Source organism: Chinchilla lanigera, unplaced genomic scaffold, assembly GCF_000276665.1.
Source record: "Chinchilla lanigera isolate Chin_1 unplaced genomic scaffold, ChiLan1.0 scaffold00003, whole genome shotgun sequence".
NCBI lineage: Eukaryota > Metazoa > Chordata > Mammalia > Rodentia > Chinchillidae > Chinchilla > Chinchilla lanigera.
The window spans coordinates 11,979,114-12,005,456 of record NW_004955404.1 but is presented as its reverse complement, the minus strand read 5'-3'; the positions used below and the strand labels follow the sequence as shown (position 1 = coordinate 12,005,456).

The window sequence follows — 26,343 nt, the reverse complement described above, 5'->3', positions numbered from 1 at the left end:
CGGAGAAAAACCAAAAAAAAAAAAATTATGCTGCGACAAAGCATAAGCCAAGACCAGGTGAACAATAACTTTGCAGAAGCGCCATTCACAGACGCTGGCCACTTAGACCTACTGTAACCTTTTCACTTCTTTCTCCAAAGGTAAAGGTTTTTCACTTCATCAGAAACTACTTTCTTTCGGGGAAAGAGGGTGAGGGGGGGACAAACCATGAATCCAAGAATATAATACACTTTGAGGAATCAATCTAAGTGAGATTATGTATTTGTACTGTACCAATACCATCGGTCCTTTACCAGAACGACTTGTACTTCTAAACCGCACTGAGGGACTTTCTGTATTAGTCTTCTGGTGAATCTGAAGGGAAAACCTACCTTGATGATTTTCAGGAACTCACGAAAACTTACTTCTAAACCAGTATCTGGGACATTTTTCCTTATAATGACACTAAAACAGAAACCTCTACAGCAAGTAAAGATTTGAAAAGCCGAACTTTTATTCGGTTCCCCACCACCACCACCACCCACAACCACCACCACCATTTAAATGTAGGGCCTGCACACGCTAGTCCAGCATTCTACCACTGACCCACTTCTAGCCCTCTTTTTTTGTTTTTTAATTGGAAACTTACATCTGATTTCCTTTAAACTAAATTGATATCTGAAAACTAAGTAGCTTATTATTTTAAAAAAGAAACATGATAAAGCTATTTTTAAGCATGCTAACAATCTGCTTTTTAGACAATTTTTTGAGTCATCTGGCTCAGATAACTTTCCCATTTATCATTTAAAAGAACCTACTACATGCCAGGCACTGTACATACATAATCCAAAATTCTGTAGTAACCTCATAAAAATTACTGTATTTGAGCCAGGTGTGGCGGCTCACACCTTTAACCCCAGCATTCAGGAACCTGAGGCAGGAGGATCGCTGTGTTCGAGGCCAGCCTGGGCTACAAAGTGAGTTCGAGGCCAGCTTGAAGTGCATAGTAAAACCTGGTTTCAAAAAGACCACGGGGGAGGAAAAAAAAAAAAAAGACCAAAAAAAAAAAAAAAAAATCACTATATTTATGAGGTATGATCACAAACTACAGTGAATGTTTAAATTTTTTAAACGTATTACAATATAAGACACATTGCCATCTATCCACCTTCCCTCACACGAAACACTTACTCCACCATTTTTGTCACTTTGTGGAGCAGTTCTAGAAGTCTTCTTTAACAAGTATCTTGAAGTTACACTGTTGTGGCTGCCTCCTGTCCTGAACTGATTCAGAACATTTATCCTTTTTACTCTGCGAAAGAGCCAGGAGTCCTACAGTGCTGGCGAATGAGGTGGGTGAGGACACCCTGTAATATTTTACAAGCCTGCCTTTCCACTGGACGGCACTCAGCAGCAGCATTCACTGTATTCTTCATCACACCTTATAAAGACACTCACTAAAAATGACTTCCAAAATTGTTTTAGAAAAGTGGCAAGAACAATGGGATAAATGTGTTCAAGATGATGGAGAGCATTTTGAGGAAGATTAATGAGTGTGTCTTTTACTGTAATAAGGAATGAACACGTCTTATTTTTTCATCAGCCCGTGCACCTGCATTTTATCACTAAGGAAGTTGGTCCTGACAGTGGGGCCCCTACACTAGCATCCAAGACTCAAATTCCAGCTGTGACCCTCAGGATTTGACCGAATCCTGACTGAATCTCAAGGCAGAGGTTCTGACAGGCTGGAATCTCCCCCAACAAAACACCAAAAGATCCCACTGCTGAAGATATCATGGGCCAATGGAGGACAACGGGCAGGAAACACGCCATGAACCACGAACCACACTGCACCGTTAGCATCTTAGGTCTCCGCAGCCAACCTAGTGCAAAGCCCAAAACATCTACTCTTCTCCTGCTCGTCCTGTATCCCTCCCTCTACACACAGTTTCAGTCTGACCTTGTGGATGCTATTTTTGTGGGAGAAAACTCCAGTGGCTGGGAGATGCAGGCTTCTCATTATTTTGGCTGGTTTCATTTCCCCAAAATTAAACACTTAAACCACAGTTAATGAAGTTTAACGGTATGTGATAATCTTTAAGATACTTCCAGGCCTTGCATTCATTAATTTAAACAAAAATTCTCAATGTTGCATTGTTCCTCTCTCCTCTAAATTGTCACCTCATCTTAGTTTTTTAACTTTAAGGAGAAAATACACTTCAAAGCAATTCTGTGAATTGATCATAGCTATATAATCAAAATTAACATTGTTCTCCTGGTCCTTCACAAAAACCAGTCTTTTACATCCTTTCCCCGTTATTTTTAATCTCTTTTTCTAGATTAGATGAGTAAAATAAAAACAGTTACAAAACCTTTCACTGTTAATCCACCAACAAAGAAACCAGCTTTTGGCAATCTCTCCTTTGCCTGATTCTGCTATGTAAAAGCCCCGTAACACAGGGTAAAATTCTTTTTTTTTTTTTTTTCTTTTTTGGCTTTTTGAGACAGGGTCTCACTATGCAATTCAGGTTGGCCTTGAGCTCACTTTGTAGCCCAGGCTGGTCTCAAACTCGCAACAATCCTCCTGCCTCAGCCTCCCGAGTGTTGGGATTACAGGCGTGTGCCACCACGCCCAGCCTTTTTTTTGTTTTTGTTTTTTGTACCAGAAATTGAACTCAGGACCTTGTGCTTGCCAGGCAGGCGCTTGTGTCACTGAGCTATCTCCCTGGCCCTTCACAGTGTGAAATTCTAAGACCCTCTTTCCAGTCACTTCTTAAAGAGTGAAGAACATTAGCTTTGAATGCTACCAGCAAGGGCTTTAAAAGGGCAATAAAAATCACATACACCACAAAGCGTTTGCAACTGTGTGTCAGACTCACTTGTCTGAGCAACCAATTCTCTGTGTCTCACCTGACTGAAGACTACACTAACACAGACCTGCTAAGCCGACCACGATGACAGAGGAGCAGTCTCTGGCTCACCACTGTCCTCTTGTGAGGCCAGGGACTGCTTGGAATTCTACTGTGCAAGAACAGGCAGGCAGAATTACAGCTCTGGATTCCAATCCTGCCTGACCGTAACAGCCAATACTGTTTCACCATTCACACTGTTCACACATTTTTAGCCAAGTAAGACAGAATTAACTTTTACATGATTTCCGAAATCAAGGGCAGCTTTTCACAATGGGGACAATGCTATTCCTCACATTCTTGTGAAAGTCACATTTTCTAAGGGACAATCTGCCTGGTAAAATATATTCAAAATTTTAGACAAAATTACTAAAACTTTGTATCTGATCAATTACTATCCCATGGGTTATTCCACACCCTTCAGAGTTGGTGGATTCTGGGAAAGACTTGGAGATGTACACCGAGCCCATTTCCTCTCCTGTTCAGCACAAAATTTGATGGCACTCCCAGTTTCATGAGTCAGGTATGGCCATGGGCCCCGTCCTGGCCAGGGCACACAGGCAGAAGTAAAGCACTCTTTGCCTAGGACTGAGCCCCTCAAATTTTCCCACAGGAGCCTCCATGTATCCCTCAATCCACTCACTTAAGCAGGCGAGCACAGCCACGTGTGTAAGAAAACAATACAGAGGAACGTGGGTTCCTGAAACAGTGTATGACAGAAAAACACCCTCAGATCAGGGCAACCCACGAGCAAGAGAGAAACTTCTGTTATGCCTCAGTCACTGTAAATTTAGGGCATTTATTACATTAGCTGGCATCATGGTAACTAAACAAAATATACTAGGAAACCCTAGATGAACATCAGGTTGATTTAGAATCCAATGTATTAGACTTAGTGACTCAGGCCAGGACATATTGGATGAGATCCCTAGATACATACAGTCAGAGTCACACCTGCTTGGTCAGCAGACGGCATGCAGGGGCGTTCCGCTGCAGGGCTGAGGCTAACTATGGCACTTTGAACCAATGATCCTTAGTCTCCCCAGTTAGTTGTTATAAATCCTCAAAGCTATTTGTATGGTGAGGATCTTCCACACAGTACAGTAAAGTACGTGACCTCCAACTCAGAATGCGCTCCATCACCACTACTCCGGGCATTTTGCAGAGAATGTTGAAAAGTACCAGGGGCAGAGTCCAAGTGGAGGCTGTTTTTTTCTTTAGCAGTTTGTCTTAGAAACTTAACATTTAGATACCCTGGCATTCCCTTAGGGAAGGGGCATGTGTTCTCATGGATCAAGAAAATAATAAAACTTATCCCATTTTCCCTTTGCCTTGTCAGGACACAACCAGATGCACCATCACAGCAATACATCTTATTGTCAATCTTTCTCCAGCTTCTTTGGTCCTGGTTTTCTTGGTTTGACCTCACTGGATACTTTTACTGCAAATTACCTTCACTGCAAGGTAACTGAATAGGTGAGGTATGAATAAATTTAATTAGGGAAGGAAATTAACGGTCATTAAGAAGCTACCAAATGCAGGTACTTTCACATTCTTAATTCCTATTTAAATTTTGCAACAAGTTTAGTTTTTGTTGTGTCTCTGTTTTGCACTGCTGGAGATGAAATGCAGGACCCCGCATGCTCAAAGCAAGCATTCTACACTGAGCCACACCCCAATCTTGTGACAATGAGAAAATACTGTAATTTTCTGTTTTACACATAAGGAAACGAGAAAGTTTTTTAAAAATTCAGGCAACACAGGTAAATGATAGAAAGATTCAACTCCAATGATACCTGACTCCGAAACTTACTGTTTCCATTGCAAAATGCTACATTTAACCTAAGACATACTGCCAACTTTTACACAATGAAAAAAGGAACAGAATTACCACTCAATTTTGACTTGTTTTAAATTTTGGTAAATCAGTGGCTATCAAAATTTTCAAACTTTGACTTCTGCTTTATTATCATATTCCCACAAAACCAAAACCTACACTCTCTTTTCACATAGAAGTAGGTTTATTTAGAAGGTAACTCAGGAATTTAACACGTTCATGACAGGACCATAATTCATGGCTCGCTGCCAGGTGGCTCTGACCCACCTGTGGTACATGCGTGACTGTCTCATTGGGCGTCACAAGACAGGCCCACCCTGTACAAGTCACCCTCTGGGACAGTCACACATGTACCCCTGGTGGTTCAACATACTACATCTGCAAGCTCAGTGAAATGGACACATGTCTGGAAACCCGGAACCCAAGGACAGTCACGGACCTTCTGACTGATAGAACAGGAGGACGCTGAAACATCAAAAATGAAGAAATGGTTCCACACAGGATCAGAAAAAATTTTACTATTATTCTTTCCCAGGTAAAGAACCAGTTAAAAGCCAAGGACAAATTTAATGTTCTATTATTAAAACTCCTACTTTAATTATTTACTCACCTAGCATTCCTAAAAGTATAGACCAACTAGCTAACTAATCACCATTATTGATTCCAATAGGAGTTTTTAAAATAGTGTATTAAATTACACTTCTGGTGATGACTGAAAATATCAAGAGATTCTTTCTCTTAGGTAGGCATGAGTTTTTATCACTACTCACATGCCATCTTAAAATGAGGTGATTAATGGTTATTGTTATAATAACGTAATAAGGTATAGTGTTGATGCCAAAATCCCACTCAAAAATACTTTCTTTTTTGAAAGAGAATGTGTACATCAAACACTTTTACCAAAAATATACTTCTACAGCTGACATTTAAGATGATAAAGTGATCAAAGCCAGGTTCTTTTGATCCGAAAGGTCAAAACATCTTCCCTTCCTCTGAAAACCTGCTGTGCTGCTGGAGTCCTTCACAACCCGGCCAGTCACTCAGCTGAGCGCTGCATAATGCAAAGTGGCGTTATTTTTAAGCCTTACCTTTAGATAGGATCCATAATACTTGGTTACGTACGGACTGTCACACTGACTCAGCACTGTGATTTCTTGCTGAATGTCCTCTATCTCATCTTCAGCTTCTTCCAGATCAATGATTTTTATGGCAACCACCTTCTGAGTCCGATTGTCAATGCCTTTGAACACCTCGCCAAAAGAGCCCTTTCCAATCTTCTCTAGTTTTGTGAAAAGCTCCTCTGGGTCTGCCTTGGGGTTCTGCGGGAGAGAAGGGAAGAAGGAAAACTGCTGTGACTGTCTCTTCGTCTTGTTTCTCACCGTGTGGCCCACAGCCCCTTCGGGGGCTGGGCAGTTTTCTGCGTCAAGGGTCGGGCTGTGACCACAGCTCTCCAGGGCCGAAGGGTCCCAGGTCTCCCTAGACTATCAAATGCAGCAAGTGTGTGATAAGAACAATTACTCAGTTAAAGCAGAAAAGAAAAAAAATGGCAAAAACTCCAACTTTTATATAACGAAAGTAAATAAAAATATACATGTTTATATGGACTTACTGAACAGCCTGTTGGCCCAGGGATGCAGCAACAGGTTGTGGGGCAGCAGGGCTCTTGCCTAGCGTGCAAGGGTTTAATCTCCACCAGTCCAAAGAAAAACCAGGGTGGTGGGAGGGGAAGACAACGGAAAGGAAAAAATCCACTCTTCTCTAAACGGAATTTCTACTTTTTCCATACCCTGTCACCCAAATTTCCTAAATTTAGATGGGTATTTACAAAAACAGCTTAACTAGCTAACAGGGTCAGAAAGTATACCCGACCTCTAACAGACTATGTTTTCAAGTCTAATAAAAATAGTTCCATGCGTTTTCGTTTACACCTAGTGCCTTCATCTGAACAACCTAACCCAGCCCCGAGAATAAGTAGCCTGAGAATAAGATTTTCTCTCATCACATAGATGTTGTACCCCGAAAACGCCTTCTAAAAGCTCTTAAGCGCCAACCCGCAGGCTCCAAATGTGCACATGCTATCCACGTCCACACAGTGAGGCTGTCTGGACTGACGTGTCCATCCCAACAGCCACTGGTGCAGAGATGTGGGAAACTATCATCCCCAGGGGGACCTGGGAACACTGGCCGTCGGAACACAGGGGAGGGGGGCTGACACTTTGACAGCAGAGCCAGGGACACCGTGGATCTCAGAATAAGTACTTCCCCAGCCCCAAATGCCAGTGGCATCCCTGCCACACCACCATCCTACAGGGCATGAAAGGACCCATGGCCACCACACCCTACAGACACATCTATCCTCAGAGCCCATGCACGCGGGAGGGAGAGGATGCTGGGCCAGTCTCAGAATCTATTCATGCTTCCAAGACGCTTAAGTATCACAGGAAAGGAGCAAGAGCGGAAAGGATGAGGAACTAAAAAGGAAGTAAAGAGAAGAAGGTATCTACACAGGGTGACAGACAGAGGACATGGCACCTTCAGTGGCACTGAGTTGCGTGGGCTTTGTGGCATGCCAGGTGCCCACCACACACTTGCCTCTCAGGATCCCAAGTAACTATGTCCCAGGGGGCTGCTGACTACCATGCAGCCCATTTGCAACTGGAGAAATGGTGTTACAGTGGCTCCCCTGTGGAAGCAGTGTGTGACAGTAATGCAGAAGCCAACAGTCACAGGCAACCTCCTTCCAAAGGGCCCCACTGAGCCAGGTGTGGTGGTGCATGCCTGTAATCCCAGCACTCAGGAGGCTGAGGCAGGAGGATCGCTGAGAGTTCAAGGCCAGCCTGGGCTACAAAGTGAGTTCAAGAATACCCTGAAGTATATAGTGAAACCCTGTCTCAAAAAGAAAAACAAAACAAAATAAAACCAAAGGGCTGTCCACTGAGATTGCACCCCAAGGAAAAAAAAACCTCATGAACCCACAGACCATCCTAGCAAAAACAAACAACTGAGGCTCATGTGCTGGATATGTTATATACACCATGAGAAATGTATCACAAAGTTAGCACACAAAAGGGACACACAGAGACAGAGACCGTGACACCTGGAGCTCTGCACACCACGGAAGGAGCAGCCTATGTGACCCAACTGCCAGGATCACACATGGACTACACCTTCAGCCCACAACCTGCTCAGCTAATGAAAAGCTACACACACCGCCATCGTGTAGAAAAATCAAACTCTATTCATCTTCATTTCAACTTAAAGCACTGCACTCTGCATTTCAACTGGGGAATTGATAAAGATGTCCCTGAACTGTTTTTTGTTGTTTTTTTTTTTTTTTTCTGGCCAATAGCCAACACTTTTAAGTCATGAAACTATGTCTCCAATGTCTTTTAGACACGAAACATACTCAGGGAGTCTGAACGTAGATTCCATGCTTTAAACCCAGGCCAAGCCTCGGTATTTGCCAAGAGAGTCCATGACCAGCACCCGCAGTCCAAGTTAACTTCCTCAGTGGGGATGGTTTGGAAAGCTAGCAGGCAGCCCGAAAACGTCCTCTTGCAATTATTTTCAAATGTGTCAAGTACTCCAGGTGAGCACCCTGGCATGGTCGTTTTGAGAATGTCCCCAAGGAATGTCGGAGCACCCAGGCAGGGACCTTGCCCCCCGACCCCTGCTCACTGCCTTTATCCTGCATCTCCACTGTCCTGCATAACACAAGCAGCTACAACTAAAGCGTTTCAGGGGCAGGGGTTCATTTCCTTTCTTAAGCCTAATGAAACATAAAAGTGAGTTTCCATCTTCCCATCCTTTCCCTTACCTCCTTCCCTCCAGAATGAGGCGGGGTGGCCCTCCTTTTCTTCAAGGCCAATCCTAAGAGCTGGGCTCTAGAATCCATCCTTCTCTCCTCCTGGATATGGATCAGCAGCAGCCCTCTTCCCAGCTCCTTCTCCTATCTACCCTTCCCTCCTGGCTCTCCGCCTGGGCAGCATGCTCAAGTTTCACCCACTCCCTCCTCCTCTACTCACTCCTTCCCCTGAAGTTCCCGGACAGTCACCTCCACATGCCCATCCTCCCCCGCCACCGTCCTCCCTCCACCGCAGTCTGGAGCTTGCTGACTCTGGTCACCAGCCACGCAGGGTGCAGTGCCCTGCGTGAGAGCCTCATCACCCGGGCCCTCCTCTTGTAACTTTCCAGTCCCCTGGCATCCGCAACGGCCCTGCTCTCTCAGCTCTTCACCCAGCACCCCCAGCTCCAGAAGAATCTTCACACACTGACACTACCTAGGGAGGCCCTGAACCCAAGACATCCCCTGGTTCCAAGCTGGGCATCCTGTTCCTTCTCTATCCTTCTCCCTGAACGTCAGGCAGTTCCACGCTTGGGTGGGAGAACACTGGTTCTCCAAACCTGGATCATCACCATCACCTAGGACATGCGGGGTGAGGGAGAAGGCACACCCAGTTCACATTTTTAAAACACTCCAACTGATTCTGAGCAAGAGCCACCTTCAGGGTCACGGTTTTAAATTTCTGCACATATGAAATGTTCACAGTGCAGGCTCATGCCCTGCCTTTGGAGTTGGAGCTCTCAGGAGTCATCATGTGCACACCACCATCCTTTTTACCAGGACATTTCAAGCTCAGCGGTGGACTAAAATGATTTTTGTCACTTCCCCTGCCTAACTGGACCATCCCCCCATATTCCTCCTGTTTCACACTGGGAAAGCTGAGGGAGTTTGGGGACCGTGTCTTCTACCTCTACACCCGTGTGCCTGGACACCAGGAGTGGCATAGCACTGGTGGTCAACAAATGTCCTTGAGTGATAAGCAAGGACACACTACAGTCGCAAACAGGATCCTGGGGAGACATCACAAAGAACAGTCTAGCTCAGAGGACATCCTGAAGGAGGCTGGGACAACAGCTCTTGCTGAGGGGTGGTGAGGGACTGGTGTCTTTAGTCAGAAGAGAAGTGGCCACCGCTTTCATTCCCAAGGGCACACTCTCAAATTTCAGCAGCACCCTTATCACCTGGAAGACCCACTGGGCCACAGGCTGCCTGCCCCACTCCTTGGTGAGGGGCCTGAGAATTAGTGCATCCCCCAGTGACAGCACTCATCCCTGGACCATGGCTCAGAACCAGGGAGAGCACAACAGTGTGGCCAAGGTGACTGCGTTAAACAAGCCATTTACCCAAACCTCACAATGCTCAAGAGGACAGTGTTACAAAAATAACTGAGCCCGCCTCTCCACATCCACACTCCGTGAATGTGACTTTGGCACTCCTCCTAAGCACCACCGTGAGACCCAGCAGCCACTTCCTGGACCAGGCTGAGGCCCCAGCGTGTGCTCGAGGTCATCCTAGGCCATCAGCAGACTGCGGAGAGCCTGGAGGACCAGGAGAACTGCCCAGCAACCCACAGGCTCGTGAGCAGCAAGAAACCACCACACAACAAAAGAGCTTATATAAACAGTGATGCTACAAGCCAGTGCGGCCCCAGCGGCCCATCCTGACTCCACTGCAGGACCGCGAGAGACCACTTCCCACACGAGTCTTGTTCCCCCTCTCTAAATAGAAACACCCATCACAGATCCTCTTCCTGCCCTGATACTGACTGCTGAGACAGTGGCTCTTCAGTTCACAGCTCCCTGAACGGAGAGAAGGCACAGTCAGAGAGCTGGCTGCCCTCTCCACAGCCAGCCCTGCTGTAGCCTGTCACTGTGCTGGGTCAGGAGAGGAGCGGATCTTGCACGTGCGAAGGACTACGATCCCGGGGCCAGAAGGCAAGCTCTGGGTAGAGCCTTCCCAGGACTCATCCCATGGCCACGTCCCCATGAAAAGCTGCTGCCCCCAGAAAACACAGAACCTGTTTTCCCACCAAGGAACCTGGCTTGGCCTTGCTTCCTGTGAAGCTGTAGCATTGCCAAGGCTAAGCCTAAAGAGGCCCTGCAGCTTCCACCTAAACCCTCTTGCAGCACCTCCATCACCAGAGAGACCTGGTATTGTCCAGCTTTCTACTGTCCCCACCAAGACCAGGATCCTGTGGACCACAGCCACAGGAATGGGCCGCAGAGAGGCCAGGGACCCCAAGGTGATGCAAACTAAGTCAATACTGTTTCAGGTCACCACGTCTTGGGATAATCTGCGACCCAACAAAAGGTAAGAGTGTGCAAGAGAGAAGGCTTCAGAAAAGAAGGTACCCATTCCTTGGAGACAGGCGCAGGGAAGGTGGAGGGGGCAAGCAGGTGTTCTCCAGGTTTCTTCGAGGGTTGGGTTATAATAAACTGCCTGGTTCCTTTACTTGGCCTGACATGGCAGAGAAACAGCTGTTTCCACTCTTACCTTCTGTCCAAAAGCCCTTTCCAGGAGCTGGCCACCTGTACGCAGTGACCCCTGTACAGTCTCACATCCGCACAAGTTTCCGGCTGTGAAACAGGCTGAACTGCCCCTAGCAAGCAGCGAGACATCTGCTAAGATGTCACTCCCCGCAGGAGTGGCCTTGCACGCTGGCAATGCTTATATAAGCTCATTACCATACGGTGTCACCATGGCCAGAAGAAAACACCAAAGATGACCTACTTCAAATGCTGCCAGAGTTTGTTCTCTGAGAAAGAAGATCTCTTTTGCAGGAAAGACGCCGCTATGCCAAGCATCTTGAGAATTTTCTGGGCAGACAGGTTTCTGTCGAAAGAGACTAGGAAGGCCTGCCCTGCCCCGTCCTACCCCACCTCCTTGCCTCTGGGCCTCAAGGGAAGCAGAGCTCAGCTCCACCTCTGGCAACAAGGGAAGGCAGTGACACACACAAACACCTCCCCACTCACCTCTTCCACAGCAGCAAGACCTGGGGAGACTGGAGAGGGAAGGAAAGCGGGGCTCGGTGCTGCCTGCACACAGCCCCTGCTCACTCAGGCTGCTGAAGCAGGAGGCACCGGTGGAGGGAAGCACTCAGAGTTGAGCAGAAACATGAGACAGAGAAGGGTAAACTGAGCGACAAGCCTCCTTAGCTACTCCACAGCTGTGAGCCCGCGTCCCCCTCTGAGGAAGGGTACAGGGACAGACAAACAGTAACAGAACATACCCGTCTCAAATGCAGCTGAGGGTGGAGGTTTAGCACCCACCACCGCATCCACTTCCGGTGTGACGTCGCAACCAGAGGCCTTTGTTGTGGTGCAAAATGAATTTCTCTCTCGGAAATTCACGCTGAAACTGAACTGCCATTTTAACCGCGCTAAGAGGCGGGCCCTTCACAGGGGAGATTATGAATGGGTCAAGGTCATTACTGAGAAAGTGGGTTTTTGACAAGAGGATGAATTCAGTTGATTTTTCTCCCTGGTGCAAGGATTTTTTTTGTGTCTCAAGCGTACTCACTGCCCTTCTGCCATGTTATGACACAGCTTGAAGGCCCTCGTTCTTGGAGTTCTCAGCCCTTGGAACTAGGAGAAATTCCTTCATTATTTACCCAATCCGAGGTATTCTGTTAGAGAAACAGAAAATATACAGTGACACTAGAACGTAGCACTAATTTCTCTAACGACAAAGTCTTTACCATCCACTTAAGAAACAGCCGCACTTCCCACAAGGGGGAGTTTCAGGGTTTAGTGAGAACTTTAAGGAAACGACGTTTGCCTTTCCTACTTCTGGTGGCATCTGTGCCTGAATTTTAGTCAGCTGAATTCTACCTACTTCCTTTATTGCTTACATCTTGTCTTTGTTTATTTTTAATTATAAGATTTAGGAAAATCAAGGCATTATTCTTAATCATATTTAGACCAAAACACTGACCAAACTAGAAGATGTATTTCAAGGTAGAAGGGCCAGCGCCAGACCAAGCTCTAAGGCTCCCAAGCCATCCCCAATACACCTATGAAAATACGTGTCTGGCTCAAGGACCTGGGGACAGCTGAAAAGCCAAGTACAAGGGCCCAGTTGAGCCTCAAATCAATAGCTCTGCAGAAGCTCCTTGGCTGGGAGGGCAGGTAGGTGCTATTGGTGCAAGCGGCCACCCAGAGCCTGGGCTCTCCCAGAAGCCCACAGCTACAGAAAATCAACACCCACAGCAAGAGTACCCATCACACCAAACACAGCTCAGTGAGCGAGTGCAGCATGGTGCCCTCCAGCCCCGGAGAGTGCGGCCAGAGGTCTCAGAATCTGTCACCATCAAGACCTCCTAAGGAAAAAGCCCATCCAAATTCAATTCTGAGCCAGGTATGGTGGTGCACGCCTGTAATCCCAGCACTCGGGAGGCTGAGGCAGAAGGATCACTGCGAGTTCAAAACAGCCTGAGCTGCAAAGTGAGCTCAAGGCCAGCCTGAACTGCACAGTGAAACCGGTCTCAAAAAGACATAAAAAAAAATAAAAAAGAAAGAAAGAAAGAAAAAAGTCGATTCCGATGCTAAGAAATCAGACTGGAAGAAAAATCTCAAATGGCCAAATTCTTGCATAAAATTTATGTTGCCTGTGGGTTTTTGTTTGTTTGTTTGTTTAGTGCTATATCTGCCTTTTGCACAAAGGAACCCTCTAATTTTTCAGTTATTCTGAATGGATGACCATTTCAATACAAACAGTGCCAACCCCATATCTAGACAAAATGGTAATAAACCCTAAAAGGATGTTGATGAAAACTACAAAACAAGTTTCTATGGATTTAAGGATTGTCTCATCTAGGTGACTCCGAACACGGACATGATAGTGACAGATGACACAAATTATCCTAACCCATGGTTCATATCAACCAGCTAATTCCCACTTGGCAAAATGTCGAAAGAAAAATGAGCCTGTTGGTATTAGTCCTCCATGCTTAGTTAAGTGGGTGTCACTACCACACATGTGTCTAGATGTTGATGGTGATCAGGGAATTCTAAGAAACTATCCATGAATCCTGTCTCAAAATAAAATGGGGTGGAAGCAGAGCTCAGTGCAGAGCACTTGCCCAGCATGCAAGTTCAGTCCTCAATACTATCCGCAAGCCCCAAAGCACTCTAACAGAGTAGAAGGTAGGTAAGATGTCCTCTACTATCCATATCATGGGATATTGGATTTTGGTCTTTAAAAATGTTTATAATGACATGGACCCAAGGGGGTGAGTGGTGTTTGGGAGGCAGAAGCCTACTGGCTAGCCTGAAGTTCCGGCTCCAAACTCACCCACTCTGTGACCAAGGGTAAGATGCTTGATGCTCCTTCTGCTGCATCCATAAGCAGGTGGACAGAAATACTTTCCTCTTGGCCTTGTCATGAGGATCCAATGAGACAGTTTGTATAAAGCTGATGGGCCCAAGGGCCAGAGGACAAATAAGCACTTAACCAATGTCCTACTATTAGGAATCTGTATTTGCATTGTAGGGAGAAATGGCCATGCCGTAGGAAGCCTTAACACCAAACTAAAAGCTGTGTACACACCCAGAACTGTATGTATGAATACCTGACAAATAAGGGACACAGCATCTGTATACAGAAACAAGAAGACTGGGAGAAAATGTAACAAAAATAGCAGACGAGCAGGAAAGAGGAGGGGAGAAAAGGGAGAAGGAGAAGAGGGAGGGAGATAGAGAGGGTGGGATTCTGCGGACCTGAAAATGAGTTTAACTCCCCTCATACAATCAATGCTCTCTTCCTTCTTTCCTCGTCACTTGTGCTGCTCGTGCCCTCGACCCTGTTATGCTTCCTAGGTGACCACCCTTGACATCTCCAACCCAAACCCGGCTCCTTCTCTCCCCTGCCTCACCCCAAAAAGCCCAGAGCAGGAGGAGGCGAGCTCATGGTTCTAGGGCTCACACCCTGTAGGAGAGCAGTGCGATGTGTGGACTGCACAGGGACAGTTTGCCAGGAAAGAAATCCTCCACAAGCCACCAGTGAGGAGCAGGAAACACCCCCAAAGAAAGTCAGAGCAAAGAGCACTCAACGAAGTCCCCTGAGCAGAGGCTGCTCCGTGCCCTGGTTGCCCACCAGTGGTCACTTTGAATCCAAATCCACAGCTGTCCCCGCCTCTTTACAGATAAGGAGGTCGCAGGCACCACAACCGTGCACAGGGACCCTTTCCTGAGGAGGAGCCAAATGCAGTCACAAGACTGAGCTGGACTCTGGATGCAGAGCAGACACGTGACCATTTGAGTCCTGGGAAAAAGGCACTGCCGCCCAGCACTTCCCAGCCACGTGGCAGGGCCTGCACCCACCTATCATGAACAGGGGCTTCTCAGACATGTCACCCTCGAATTCCTCCAAGATGGGGCAGCATATCACCCCTACTTTATAAAAACTGGTGTTCCCATGCCCCTACAGCCAGGTCAGTATCCTGTGGTGGCACCAGACACACCTCGCTCCTCCACCTGCTTCCTACACTTTTCCACACCAGACTGGAGGACAAGCAGCAAATGAGGATGCTGGAGATGGCAGAACTTCCCAGCTTAAAACCGCAGCTCTCTGCCCTAATGGACAGGGCTCCAAGCAAGTCCAACGGAGACAGCATCCGTTATGCATACAGGTCAGCACATGGCTCCCACGTTCCAGACGGGCCAGGCCAGCCCCACAGATTGCTGCCTACCTTCCTACACTAAAGTAAAACAATAATCTGTGAGTTCACCCACCATTCGCTGCTGCAAGATAATCCCTGGGTTCTGCAGGTCAGACGTAGGACTTTTCTCCCTTACAATGTGCACAAGTGAGACGCGTGCGGTAGAGACTACACTTGGAATTTTGAATTGGGATCTCTTTCCCATGCTAGTGATCTGGCAGCAGTAGGGAGCAAGGCTGGCCCCCAGCACCTGACGCTGCAGAAGATCCTGCTGCTCCACTAGCATGTTTGGTAGGTTAGGAGGATTAAATGCACCTTTAGCATAGGGTATTTTCAATTTCAGAGGGGTTTACTGGGGTGGAGCTCCATCATGAGTTCAGGACCATTTGCACATCTACCTTACAAGCCGGCTAAACCTCAGTAAAAAAGAGACCATTCAAACCAGCCCGTGCTCTCTTGAGAAAGCCAAAAGGCGAGCACTTTCATGCTCCCTCTCATCTAATACAGAGGCAAATGCTGGCCCTCTCAGCCCAGTCTAGGGAGAGGGCAAAGCCAGCCACTGCAGACCCGCCCTTAGGATCTGGACGCCTTTCACGAGAAAATCGCAGTGTGTGGTGTCCTACCACCCCGTGAGATTTACAAAGGGAAACTTCAGAGCTTTGTCCTCTGGAGCCTGGACTTCCATAATACTTATTCTATTTCATGTCCCTAGAGAGACCTCATTAAAATAGTTCTATGATGACTTAAGTGTTTTGTATTTTTAAACCTGAATAGCTATTACCATTTCCTTTTGACCATTTCTGGCCATGAAAAATGCATGTGGCATTACTAAGCAACTCTCAAAGTTATTTAGCTTCAAATGTACAGCTTGTATAAACCATACTAGATCATTCTAAGAGAAGCTAAGCTTTTGTCCATGTTCTACCATGAAAACAAAAAGAAACTCGGGTTTTCATACCAAACTCTTAAGTTAGAACACCAGAGATGCAGCTGATACAAAGCAACAAACCTGAAGATGTTTCTTCCTCAGCTGGCCCTCATCCCTAACGGTGGCAAGAATGGGTTTTTGACAGAAATCGTGCCGCCATCCAATGGCGCCTACCACAGCCAGCATGGCCTCCACCTTCCAGGTAGCCAGGAGAAAGGGGCTTGTGGGGACTGCACGCTCTGCAATCCCAACTGTCACCAGCAATGACCTCCCAAGAGGGCCCTCTCCCCCACTGCGTAGGCAGCATTCTCAACCACAGCTGCATGAATGGAGCCTTTAAGCGCCTCACGGTCCAGAGCAACTACATCAGAGACCCTGGGGAGGGGCGGCCCAGCGTCAGCGTTAATTAAAGCTCTCCAGGCGACCCCCGTGTGTGGCCATGGCTGAGTTCCAGCAAGGCCGAGTAGCCTAGCCGATGCCCCAACCTCTGCGGGACGTTCCACTGCGGCAGTGACTCCTGGCAAGCTCTCGCCCCGGCCCCTGCCCACTGGAGAAGGAACCGCATCACACAGGGAGCACCCCTGCAGCTGTTTCCCTCTGCTGCTTTTCTCCAGCGGCACCCCTGGCCTGCGTCAATCTCACCTTGAGCCCCAAAGGGGCTAGTTCTTATTTGGGGTAGGAATTAGCTGGTTCGCTTAACATTTCCAAAATACAAATTCTTATTTACCAAATTTTGGCAAATAGTGCTGAGAAGCTGAAGGAACTGGTAGATTTTTTTCCCAGTCTTCAAACATTCTCTCACAGGCCTCACTGCTAAGCTGAATAATAAAAGACCATTTTAAAAATCTGAAGCCTAAATCACATGTTTACACAACACACGCTTCCCTCCCCATGACCGTAACTTACTAATCACTGTAAGCAAGGTAAGTTCCTCTCCACCTATTCCCAAGAAGGGCGAATTTCCTTTCTAAGTGGCAATAAGCAGCTTTGTCCCTGAGCTCTGAGAACATATTACAAACGCCCCAGAATCTGTCACGCCCTTCAGAGTATGTACTTTAGTTCAGCTCTCCAACAATCATGCAATCTAGAAAGAATCTGAATAAATATTCTATAGTATTTGACAAAAACAGTAAGTGGGACAAAGAAATGTTAAATTCTACAACTTTCCATCTTAGCAACATAGTCAAACTACCAGAATTCTTCTCAAAACTGTTCCGTAGTTAGTTCATACTTAGTACCAGCACCTACCATCTTTACATAGGATGTTCAAGTAGAAACTGTTCTAGCTGATACAAAATATGTAAAAAAAAATTTTTTTAAGCATTTAAAATGGGGGAGATTATCACACCACAGAGGTCAGTGTGCCGCTGTGGCCTCAGGGTCTGATGCGCACACCCCACCTGACCTGTTCGCTTCAGAAGCTGTGGGAGGTCACAGGAGAGAGCAGGTCTCAGGGTGCCCGTGGACCGAAGGCTCGCAGCCCATTCACGCAGTGGCACACTCCTTCTTGGCAGGGAATGAACAAAAGGCACTTAGGGCCAATTAGTCTGCTGACACCCTGCCCATGCCAGACACTCTCGGGCACTCTGCTAAGGCACCTTGTCCACATCCCCGTCAGAGGCTGAGGTATGACAGCAGAAGGAGTGGAGGAACCCAGGCTCAGGGTTCCAGCACACTCATGGTCACAAAGCTGGGGCAAGCCCAGGCCTGGAGGACTCTGCCACCCCGAGTCTCCAGGAGAGGAACCTCTGCCCCCACCCAGGCTCTCCCAGGGTTGCAGATGTAACAGGAGGTTTGCTGAGGGGTAGACAGGAAGCTGGGGATTTCCTGGAGATGCTGACAGACCCAGACATGATGAAGAATATACAATGCCTTCACAATACATTCTATGTTGAGAAGTGAACCTGGCTCCTCTTTTACTAAAACCAAAACACACACAACAAAGAGGCCCAGAAAATCTTCTGATCCTCTCCCAGGTACATCAGCACCAACAGCGGCAGTTCCCGTCTTGGAGGCTCCACCCCTACCAAGGCAGTGAGTGCGCAGCTTTCAAAAGTAGGCCTTCCTAGACCTGGTAGCGACCCCACAGAAAGGGGTCACGTCCTATGATGCAGTGGAGGAAACCTGGGGGCAGACCCGCACGTCATCCTCTGCAGAACACTTGTGCGCTGCACGCTCCTCTCATCCCAGGGCTTCCCGTCAGTGGTTGTCACACGCGAACACCACCACCACCAGGAGTAAAACCTGAGGCTTCTCCAGCTCCCCACAGGTGAACCCGCCTTCTCGTGGGCATTTTATAAAAGTGACAATGACAAGTAGCGGGCACTCCACTTGCCAGACCAAATAGTTTTGGTGTGGGGAAGGCAAACAATACAAGCATTTCCTTTACCTGAAAGTCCTTCCAAGAGGAAACGGCAAAGCTAAGATCATAGGCAAACAGGAATGTGTGTATCCTGCCCACCACAAAAGTGGCACTGAGCACTCCAGTCCTAGGTGGGCCGCAAGGGCTGGAGAGAATGGAAGCAATCAAGATGTACACAGTGTCTGCCAAATCCCACGTCTCACAGAAACCCTGCAGGCTCTGTGCCAAGCAGCCGGGCGCCTGGCAGCCCAGCCAGCTGTCTGTGCAACACGGGGAGGACTAAGGACTGCCGGCAACGTGCGAGGTCAGGTGACCACACCTCGGCACAGGGCCACTCGGCACGTTCCTGAGGGGCTGCAGGGGCAGAAGATCTCCGTGGGATATTCTTCTCCTCTCTTTCCTTCGTTCAGCAGTCTTTTTAAAATGTAAAAAGCACTCTTAGCTCATGAACTGACAAAAGGCAGCTAAGGGCAATGGTAGTTTGGCAAGCCCCACACTAGGCCGTCAGATGATGGATACAAAACACTTGGTCTGTCGCCGACCGCTGGGGATTCCATGGGGGAAGCCAGGGCCTGAGCCAGAGGGCCGCCCTCGCCTCTCAGAAGTATTTCTCACACATCGCAACAGCCCTAAAACACCCCCACCTGCTGTGTCACTGCCAGGCTCCCTGGCCTGTCCTCCAGCTGCCGACGGGCAAGAGGGAGAGAAACAGAACCACCTGAGTGCTCCTAGCCCAACCCTAGGGCTGCTGCACCTTGGCCCTTGTGTCACCGCCCCACCCACACCTCCAAAGCAGCCACCTCTACAGATGAGCAAGTGGAGGCTGGAGAGTCAGCCCCTCGCCCCGGGACACAGCAAGCTGTTCAGCATTAAGGCCAACGTCCTTTGTCAAGGACACTCATTTTTCCAGTCGGTGCAGTGACGGGAACCCGTGTGGACGGCAGCCCTCAGCAGGTTTTGGTCACACAGTCCCCAGGTGAGGCTGCGTGGAAGGAACACACACAGCCCATCCACCGCAGGGCTTGCCCCTGAGCCGGTTCTCACCTCTAGGGGCTGTGGGTGCTGAGTGCCCCCGACAGTGAGCTCGCGCTGCACTGGAGAGTGCCTGATGTGCAGGGCACCCTCCGTAAGGTCAGCTGCACGGAGCTCCAGCAGAGTGGCAGGCAGCCCTTCTGGGTGCCAGGACAGGCTGGGCACTTGTCTGGCAGCTGGCCTCACTGCCTGAAGGGCAGGGATTCATGTCCAGACACAGGATGAGGACCCAGGAAGAGGCAAGCAGGCAGGAAATGCCGGCCTCCGATGTAGGGAATGGTAAGCAGATGAGCGGGGCGAGAGCATTCCTAGTCTCACTGCGGGTTTATGACCTGCCTCAGTGAGCACAGGGACTGAGAGAGCTCACCCTGGAGTCACACGTCCTAGATGGCACTCCTCGCTGTGAGGGGGACCCTGGACAAGACACTTACCTGCTCAGCACTCTTCTGTGAACAGGGGTAATAAGAGGAGCTGCATTACAGGGTCGTGGGAGGGGGAAATCAGGTGCCTGGCTGCCAGGGCTGACCAGCATAATGACTGGAACTTTGAAATAAGCCACGTTTATGAGAGATAAGGTATATCTCAATAAAGATGCTTCAAGAGAAAAATCACAAGGTGCACGGTGTTATACAGGACTGCACGATCCTTAAGAGAAAAGCCTTCCTTCAGTTCGTCTTCCCCAGGGCCTAGAAAAACACCTGGCACACAGTGAGAGCTGGAATGTCCCATGGATGAAGGACTTTTTAAAAACAAAAACAAAGTAACAAGTCACAGCCTTATCCTGTTCCATAACACCAGGGATCACCTTAACTTGGTCAACTCCCAAAACCAGTGTCAGTGTAGGCCACAGGGCAAACATGGCCATAAAGCTTCCAGCCGATCAAAACCGGGACCCAGCACTCCAGACACGTCCTGACCAACTGTTAGCAAACCGCTGTGCTCACCTCTATTCTGAGTTTAAAAAGAAAAATGACTTCTCTGTGTTTTCATATTAGCAGCAGGACAGAATCCTTTGAAGATAGGAGAGGATAAAGACTATCAGATGCAAAAGGGGTAAGATTTTCAAGAAAATTACAGGGGTTAGGGGTACAGCTCAGCAGCACAAGTACCTGCCTGGCAAGCGCGAGGTCCCAAGTTCAATTCCGAGTACAAAAAAAAAAAAAAAAATCAAGAAAATTACAATCTCATTTAAAATAAATTTTTAGCCAGACACAGTGGCTCATGCCTGTAATCCCAGTACTCGGGAGGCTGAAGTAGGAAGATCACTGTGACTTCAAGGCCAGCCTTGGCTACAGAGTGCATAGCGAAACCCTGTCTCAAAAAGACAAAAATAAATAAAATAAAATACATTTTTAAGATTTGTAATTTCTTCTTCAGAAGTAGCCAGTTCTGCCAGGTACCACATACTGTCTCTAGAGAACAAAATCATTTAATCCTCCCCTCTTCAGAGATAAGGAAATCACAACACAAAGGTCAGGTGAACTGCCAAGGTTATAAACAAGCAGGTGGCAAAGGCAAGATTTGAACTCGTTTGTCTCAGCCTTCATTACTATACCTCACACACATTTACCATAAGGGAGTGTACCTAGTGTATGTGTCTAATCAGCAGGCGCTGGTTTTACTGGAACCAGAGATTAAGCAGTAGGATATATCACATAAATTCTAAGTAGTCAGGAATACAGTGAGCAACACATTTTTATTCAATCACTATTGTTGCTACCAGATTAGCTGAGAAAATAAAATTCTACATTTCATACCCATATGGATGCAGTAGTCCCTCCTTAGTGAGCCTGGTTTTCTCAAAGATGCCCTCCGCCTTGGGTCTGCTGCAAAGATGATAAAGTGACACCGAGACAAAAGCACCAGTGCTTCCCATTCTGTCCATTCCTTCACCACTCTCAACCACATGCAGTTTTTAACTTTTCATTTCTTACCCCAGCGTAAAGACCAAGGCCATACTCAAGACTGCGATATCCTCTGGGAACGGTACTTAGGGCTCATGACTTAGTTTTTTCCTGGCACAACATCCTACCAGTCCCAGTGCTGGATGGCACATGAGCCACTTTATTGTTAAGTGTGGACTTAAATAAGTAACCTTTCTGGAAGGTGTGCAAACCTAAGTAAATACTGCTGAGTAAGCACTGCTCCTGAGCTCTCTCCAGTCTATTATAGAAAGGTCAAAACAACAACAACAACAACAGCAATAAAAAAAAAATTCCTTAGAGGCTGAGGCAAGAAGATTGCAAGCTTTAGGCCACCCTGGGCAATTTAGTAAGACTCTGTCTCAAAATAAAAGTGTTTAAAACATCTGTGGATGTAGGTCAGAGGTAGAACATTTGCTTACTATGTGGAGACCCTGAGTTCAATCCCCAGTATCACAAAAACTTCATTTGTATACAATAAAAAAAAAAAAACCAGGGATGGTGCCACACTCATGTAATCCCAGCCCTCAAGAGCCTGAGGCAGGAGGGTCACTATGAGTTCAAGACCAGCCGGGGCTACATACTGAGACCCTATCCTAAAAAAAAGAAAAAACAGAACAGCTGTACCAATAGGTTGGCTCCAACTTCCTCCTAATCCTGCATTTTACTGATGGTGACTAAAACAGAGGCACCCTCACTGACTGAGTGCATGTGCTGCTGCTATAACGAATTACTGAGGCTGTGTGACATACGAGAAAGGGTTATTTAGCTCACAGTTCCAGAGGTTCTAGAGCATGGCACTGGGACGAGCTTAGCACTGCTGAAAGCCCCTGTGGCCCCCTGGTGAGAGCGTGGGCAGGGTAGAGAGGTCACAGGACACGACACAGCCGCAGAGCCCAGGAGGGGCTCTCACCAGGGTTTCCAGAACGTACCTTAGCCTCTCCACGCTGTACCTCCTTCGGGCCTAGCCCTGCAAAGGTCCCTCCTACACCAGCACCCGGGACTTGCGCCCAACACATGAACCCTGGGAACACACTCAAGCTGAACCCGAACCACAGCCCAGACCGGGGTCCAACCCTCCACACCAAGGAGGGCTCTGTGCTCTTCGGAGACATAACACACGGAGCTTGTGAGACCAAGAAACAGCCCACAAGGAGGTTCCTGTACTTCAGATGAAGAAACAACTAAAATCACACAGCAGCGCCTGATAAACACCCAAGTTTGCTGGCTCCTAATCTCCACCATACCCTTCTGTGTGAAATCCCTTTTCCTGCGGAGCAAACAGGCCACAGCAAAGTCTGTTTTGTAAGTCTTTACCTTTAACTATATTTTCTACACACCCAAGTATTAAAGCTCACTGCATAAGGTACAATAACTCAGTTAAATTCAGGCCCCATAATTTCCAGATGCAAATCCGTACAGCCCAACAAGAACAGGCAGAAGAATGGGAAAAACACAGCTTCTGATCCTGCGGTCACTGCAGCAAGAGCAGCACCCGGCAGCCTCTGCGCAACAGGAAGAGGCCCGACTACAGCTACCCAGGGCCTAGCCACACCCTCGAAGGCCCAGGAAGGGAAGGCGGCCACAGTGGCCACTCTACCCACGTACCCTAGAGAGCTGCTTCTTTCCCAAAAAGGACAACTGAGCACCTGAACGACCCACCGAACGAAGAATGCAGGCTGTCCCCCCGGCCGGACTGCCAGGAAGCATGCGTGTATTTAACCGTAACTCCCATCATTGCTGCAGAATACCAACTCAACTTTGATTCAAGGCCAGATTTCAGAGACTGCAACCCCCCAGGAGGATGGAGCAAAACAGGCCTCCAAAAACAAAAATCACTGTCACAAATCCCTGAATGTGCTTGTTCTGCAGTGTACAGGGAGGACCTGAGTCGCATTCCACTGACCGCAGATTAAAAGCAACAGATCAGGGTGAGAACTCTAAGAAGTGGCCTGGTTTCCAGGAAGAAGAAAACCCAGAGCATGTGGAACTGAGGTCAGGGGCCCTCTGCTAGCACATCCACTATTCCCAAGAAGCCCAAAGGATGTTACTGACAGGCCGGACCCACAACACCTACCCAACTGAGGGAGCACAGCAATGTCACCCTTACCCACAAGGTGAAGTCCAGAAGCACGGCGTTGAGATCACGTGTGCAGACATGTGCAGGGTGAGTGGGGAAGGATCATCAGCAAAGTCTCACACCCTCACCTGCCCCACACCCCATCCCAGCACCCACCTGGTCGGCCCGGCCCGGCCCAGATCAAGATAATCCTCATGGCCAACAACCTCAAGAGGCCAAGGCCCAGTTCTCAGGGTTCTACTAGCCCTGCAGTGAAGACAACAGCATCTAATCACCAGGGGGACTTTCCACTTGGTGTCTGAGAGAGAGGGACATGTTTGCAATGTCCTAGAAGGGTTAGTAATTGGAGGACCTGACAACAAACTGATATGCAGACATCGCCCAGCATTATCTTTTCTCTTTATTCTTCAGCGTGAACTTGGCAAGTATCTGCAGAAACATTAGATAAGTATTTTTGAAAACGTCCTTAAACTGGATTTAATTTTCCATGTAGACAAAGGTCACGCTTTTCTTGCAGAAATAGTGATGCAGGGATGATACTGGTGACCAAGAGATGAGACCACTTCACAAACAGATGCACAAAATAAACAGAAATCTGCGGCTTGCAGAGCAGGAGCTGCAGTCTGTGCTGTACTGCTGCAAAGAACATGAATCTTCGTGCAAGCCCAAGAAATATTAACCTTGCTGCCATCGGTATACAAGCACCAAACCTGCCTTATTTTCTTTTAAATAAGAAATGTACAAGGCCATTCCCAGGTAAAATCCTGGGGGAGAAGTCATGTAAATTTACCATGCAGTTGTTTACCAAAGTAGAATATGAAAGTCTTAACTTCTGCTCTTGGACTGAAATCAAGGCACTGTCTAGAAACTGTGGAAAAACCATTAGGGAGGTTCAATGTTGCTTTCCTTGCTCAGTGATTTTTAAGAAACTGAGTGGTTCCAGTGTGACTTTAACTTCTCTAAGCCACATTCCCATGCCCACCTCAGGCATGCCTCTGTGTACTTTTTAAATTATGTACAACCCAAAATGCAGGTGTCTTGTATGGATCCCAAGTGCAGCATTCCTTCTTTCTGCTATTTATCACAAACGTGGAAGAGACAAGTATGTACTGCATGAAAATATTATGAGCTTTTCCTCTTGCTTTAAATAAGCTCCAAGGTATCTGAACTTCAAGGCACCTTTCTGATTACCTGATTGATATGTCAGCAATAATTTGTTTTACAGCCCTATGACTAAACAAAGTAAATAAAGTGTATTTTATTACCGTTCAAAAAAAAAAAAAAAAAAAAAAAAAGTATGCCCGAAAAAGAGCTTCTTCCAGACACAAAGGGTTCTGGCTCCCATGGCACAGCTTGTCCCTGAAGCATTCTCCTTCTCAGTGTCGTCTGAGTGCTAGCAGGGACCTGTGTCGTGAAGTAGGCAAGGCCAGGCCTGTCAGCACAGGCTTCCTTCCACGACAGCGACACACAGTGAGTCAATAAAAGCTGCCGAAGGAGCAGTGCACCAACGGCCCCAGGACAGCTAATCACCCACTACACTACCCAGTAGATTCGGTCACCCACACAAACCTGTGGCAAATCAACCATGTATTAGGTCAAAGAAACCTTGTTTTACTTCTGGGTCCTTCTTGTGCCTGGTTGGTAAGAATAACACACAGTATATAAATGGGCAGGTATATAAATGTGAATATACTGGCCTAATACACAGTGATGCAACTTCTAAAGTAACTAGGAAGAGATTTCCAGCAAGAGGCACAAAATGAGAACAAAAATGGGAATGAAAGCCCACCTCAAACAACACAGTGAAACAGCTCTAACCCTAGGACCCACACTGAAGACCCAGTTCATCGAGATCTGAACCAACCTGCGGAAAGCGCAGATCCACAGCTCTCGAGGCCCCATGCAGGGCAGGCACCTCGCAGATGCTCTTTGCCAGGGACCTGGGGGTGAGGGCAGCAGGTGAGATTCCCGGGTGGCAGTTCTGGACTGAAGAGTGCCCCAGAGCCCTGAACGACAGGAAACTTCCCGGGAAAAGGGTGAGCTTTGCACTTCTGACCAGAGGAAGACACAGCGGAGCCGATACCCCATCACTAAGGGAACGAGGGCCCCATGGGGTCACCTAAGCACTGCAAAGGAGCAGACAGGGCCCCAGCCCACAGGCACAAGGCAGAGCAGGCGGGAGCAGAGCACAGAGCCAGGCCCAGGCACAGTGCCTGGTGGAGGGCTCCGGGCCCGGCCCTCCACTGACGTGTGTGGACTCCTCAGAAGCCAAGAGAATCCACACCAAGGCGTCCAGAGACACCTCCAACAGGAAGAGGGAGAGAAATAGCAAAACAAGCAAAAGGAAGACATTTCATACTTCCCAAGGGCAGAGTATTTCTCTCAACTCTCAAAGAAATTAAAGAAAATCTGAATAGTTTTTGTGTTTTAAATCTCTAAAGAGTCGGGTTGGAGAGTAATAAAAACCATTACCAAAATAAACATTTCATTAAAAACAGCAAAAAGTCAAAGAAAAACTGCTGATAACAACAACCTAAAGAATAGCAATCATCTAAAACCAGTAAAGTCAGAAAGATATAAAAGTGACCCAAAACAGAAACATGTTGTCAGGTGGCAAAGTGCCTGCCCAGCCATCTGCAAGACCCTGGGTCCATCACCAGCACCCATCTGCAAATGGAAACAGGGAAACAGCAAACATCCCACTTCCAGGAGCTTATCCTAAGGCAACAACTAAACAAGCGGAAAGATTCATGCAGTCACTGATGTTTTCTGTAAGTTCTTTAAAAGTCACA

At 47.6% G+C, this 26,343-nt stretch overlaps 1 protein-coding gene across 3 annotated transcripts in view; it reads right to left on the bottom strand.

Moving 5' to 3' along the window:
- Stk24 (serine/threonine kinase 24) overlaps nt 1-26,343 on the bottom strand; it is a 106,381-nt gene that overhangs the window by 44,232 nt on the left and 35,806 nt on the right. The window contains exons 1-2 of one of the 3 annotated variants that reach the window (XM_005374076.2): nt 11,799-11,861; nt 5,814-6,044 (exon numbers count right to left, since the gene is read on the bottom strand). In XM_005374076.2, coding sequence (XP_005374133.1) covers nt 5,814-6,044; nt 11,799-11,846 — 279 coding nt within the window. In that variant the 5' untranslated portion in view covers nt 11,847-11,861. Of the gene's footprint in view, nt 1-5,813; nt 6,045-8,542; nt 8,636-11,798; nt 11,862-26,343 lie in introns of those variants that run through there. The other 2 variants (XM_005374075.2, XM_005374077.2) reach the window with 2 other exon arrangements.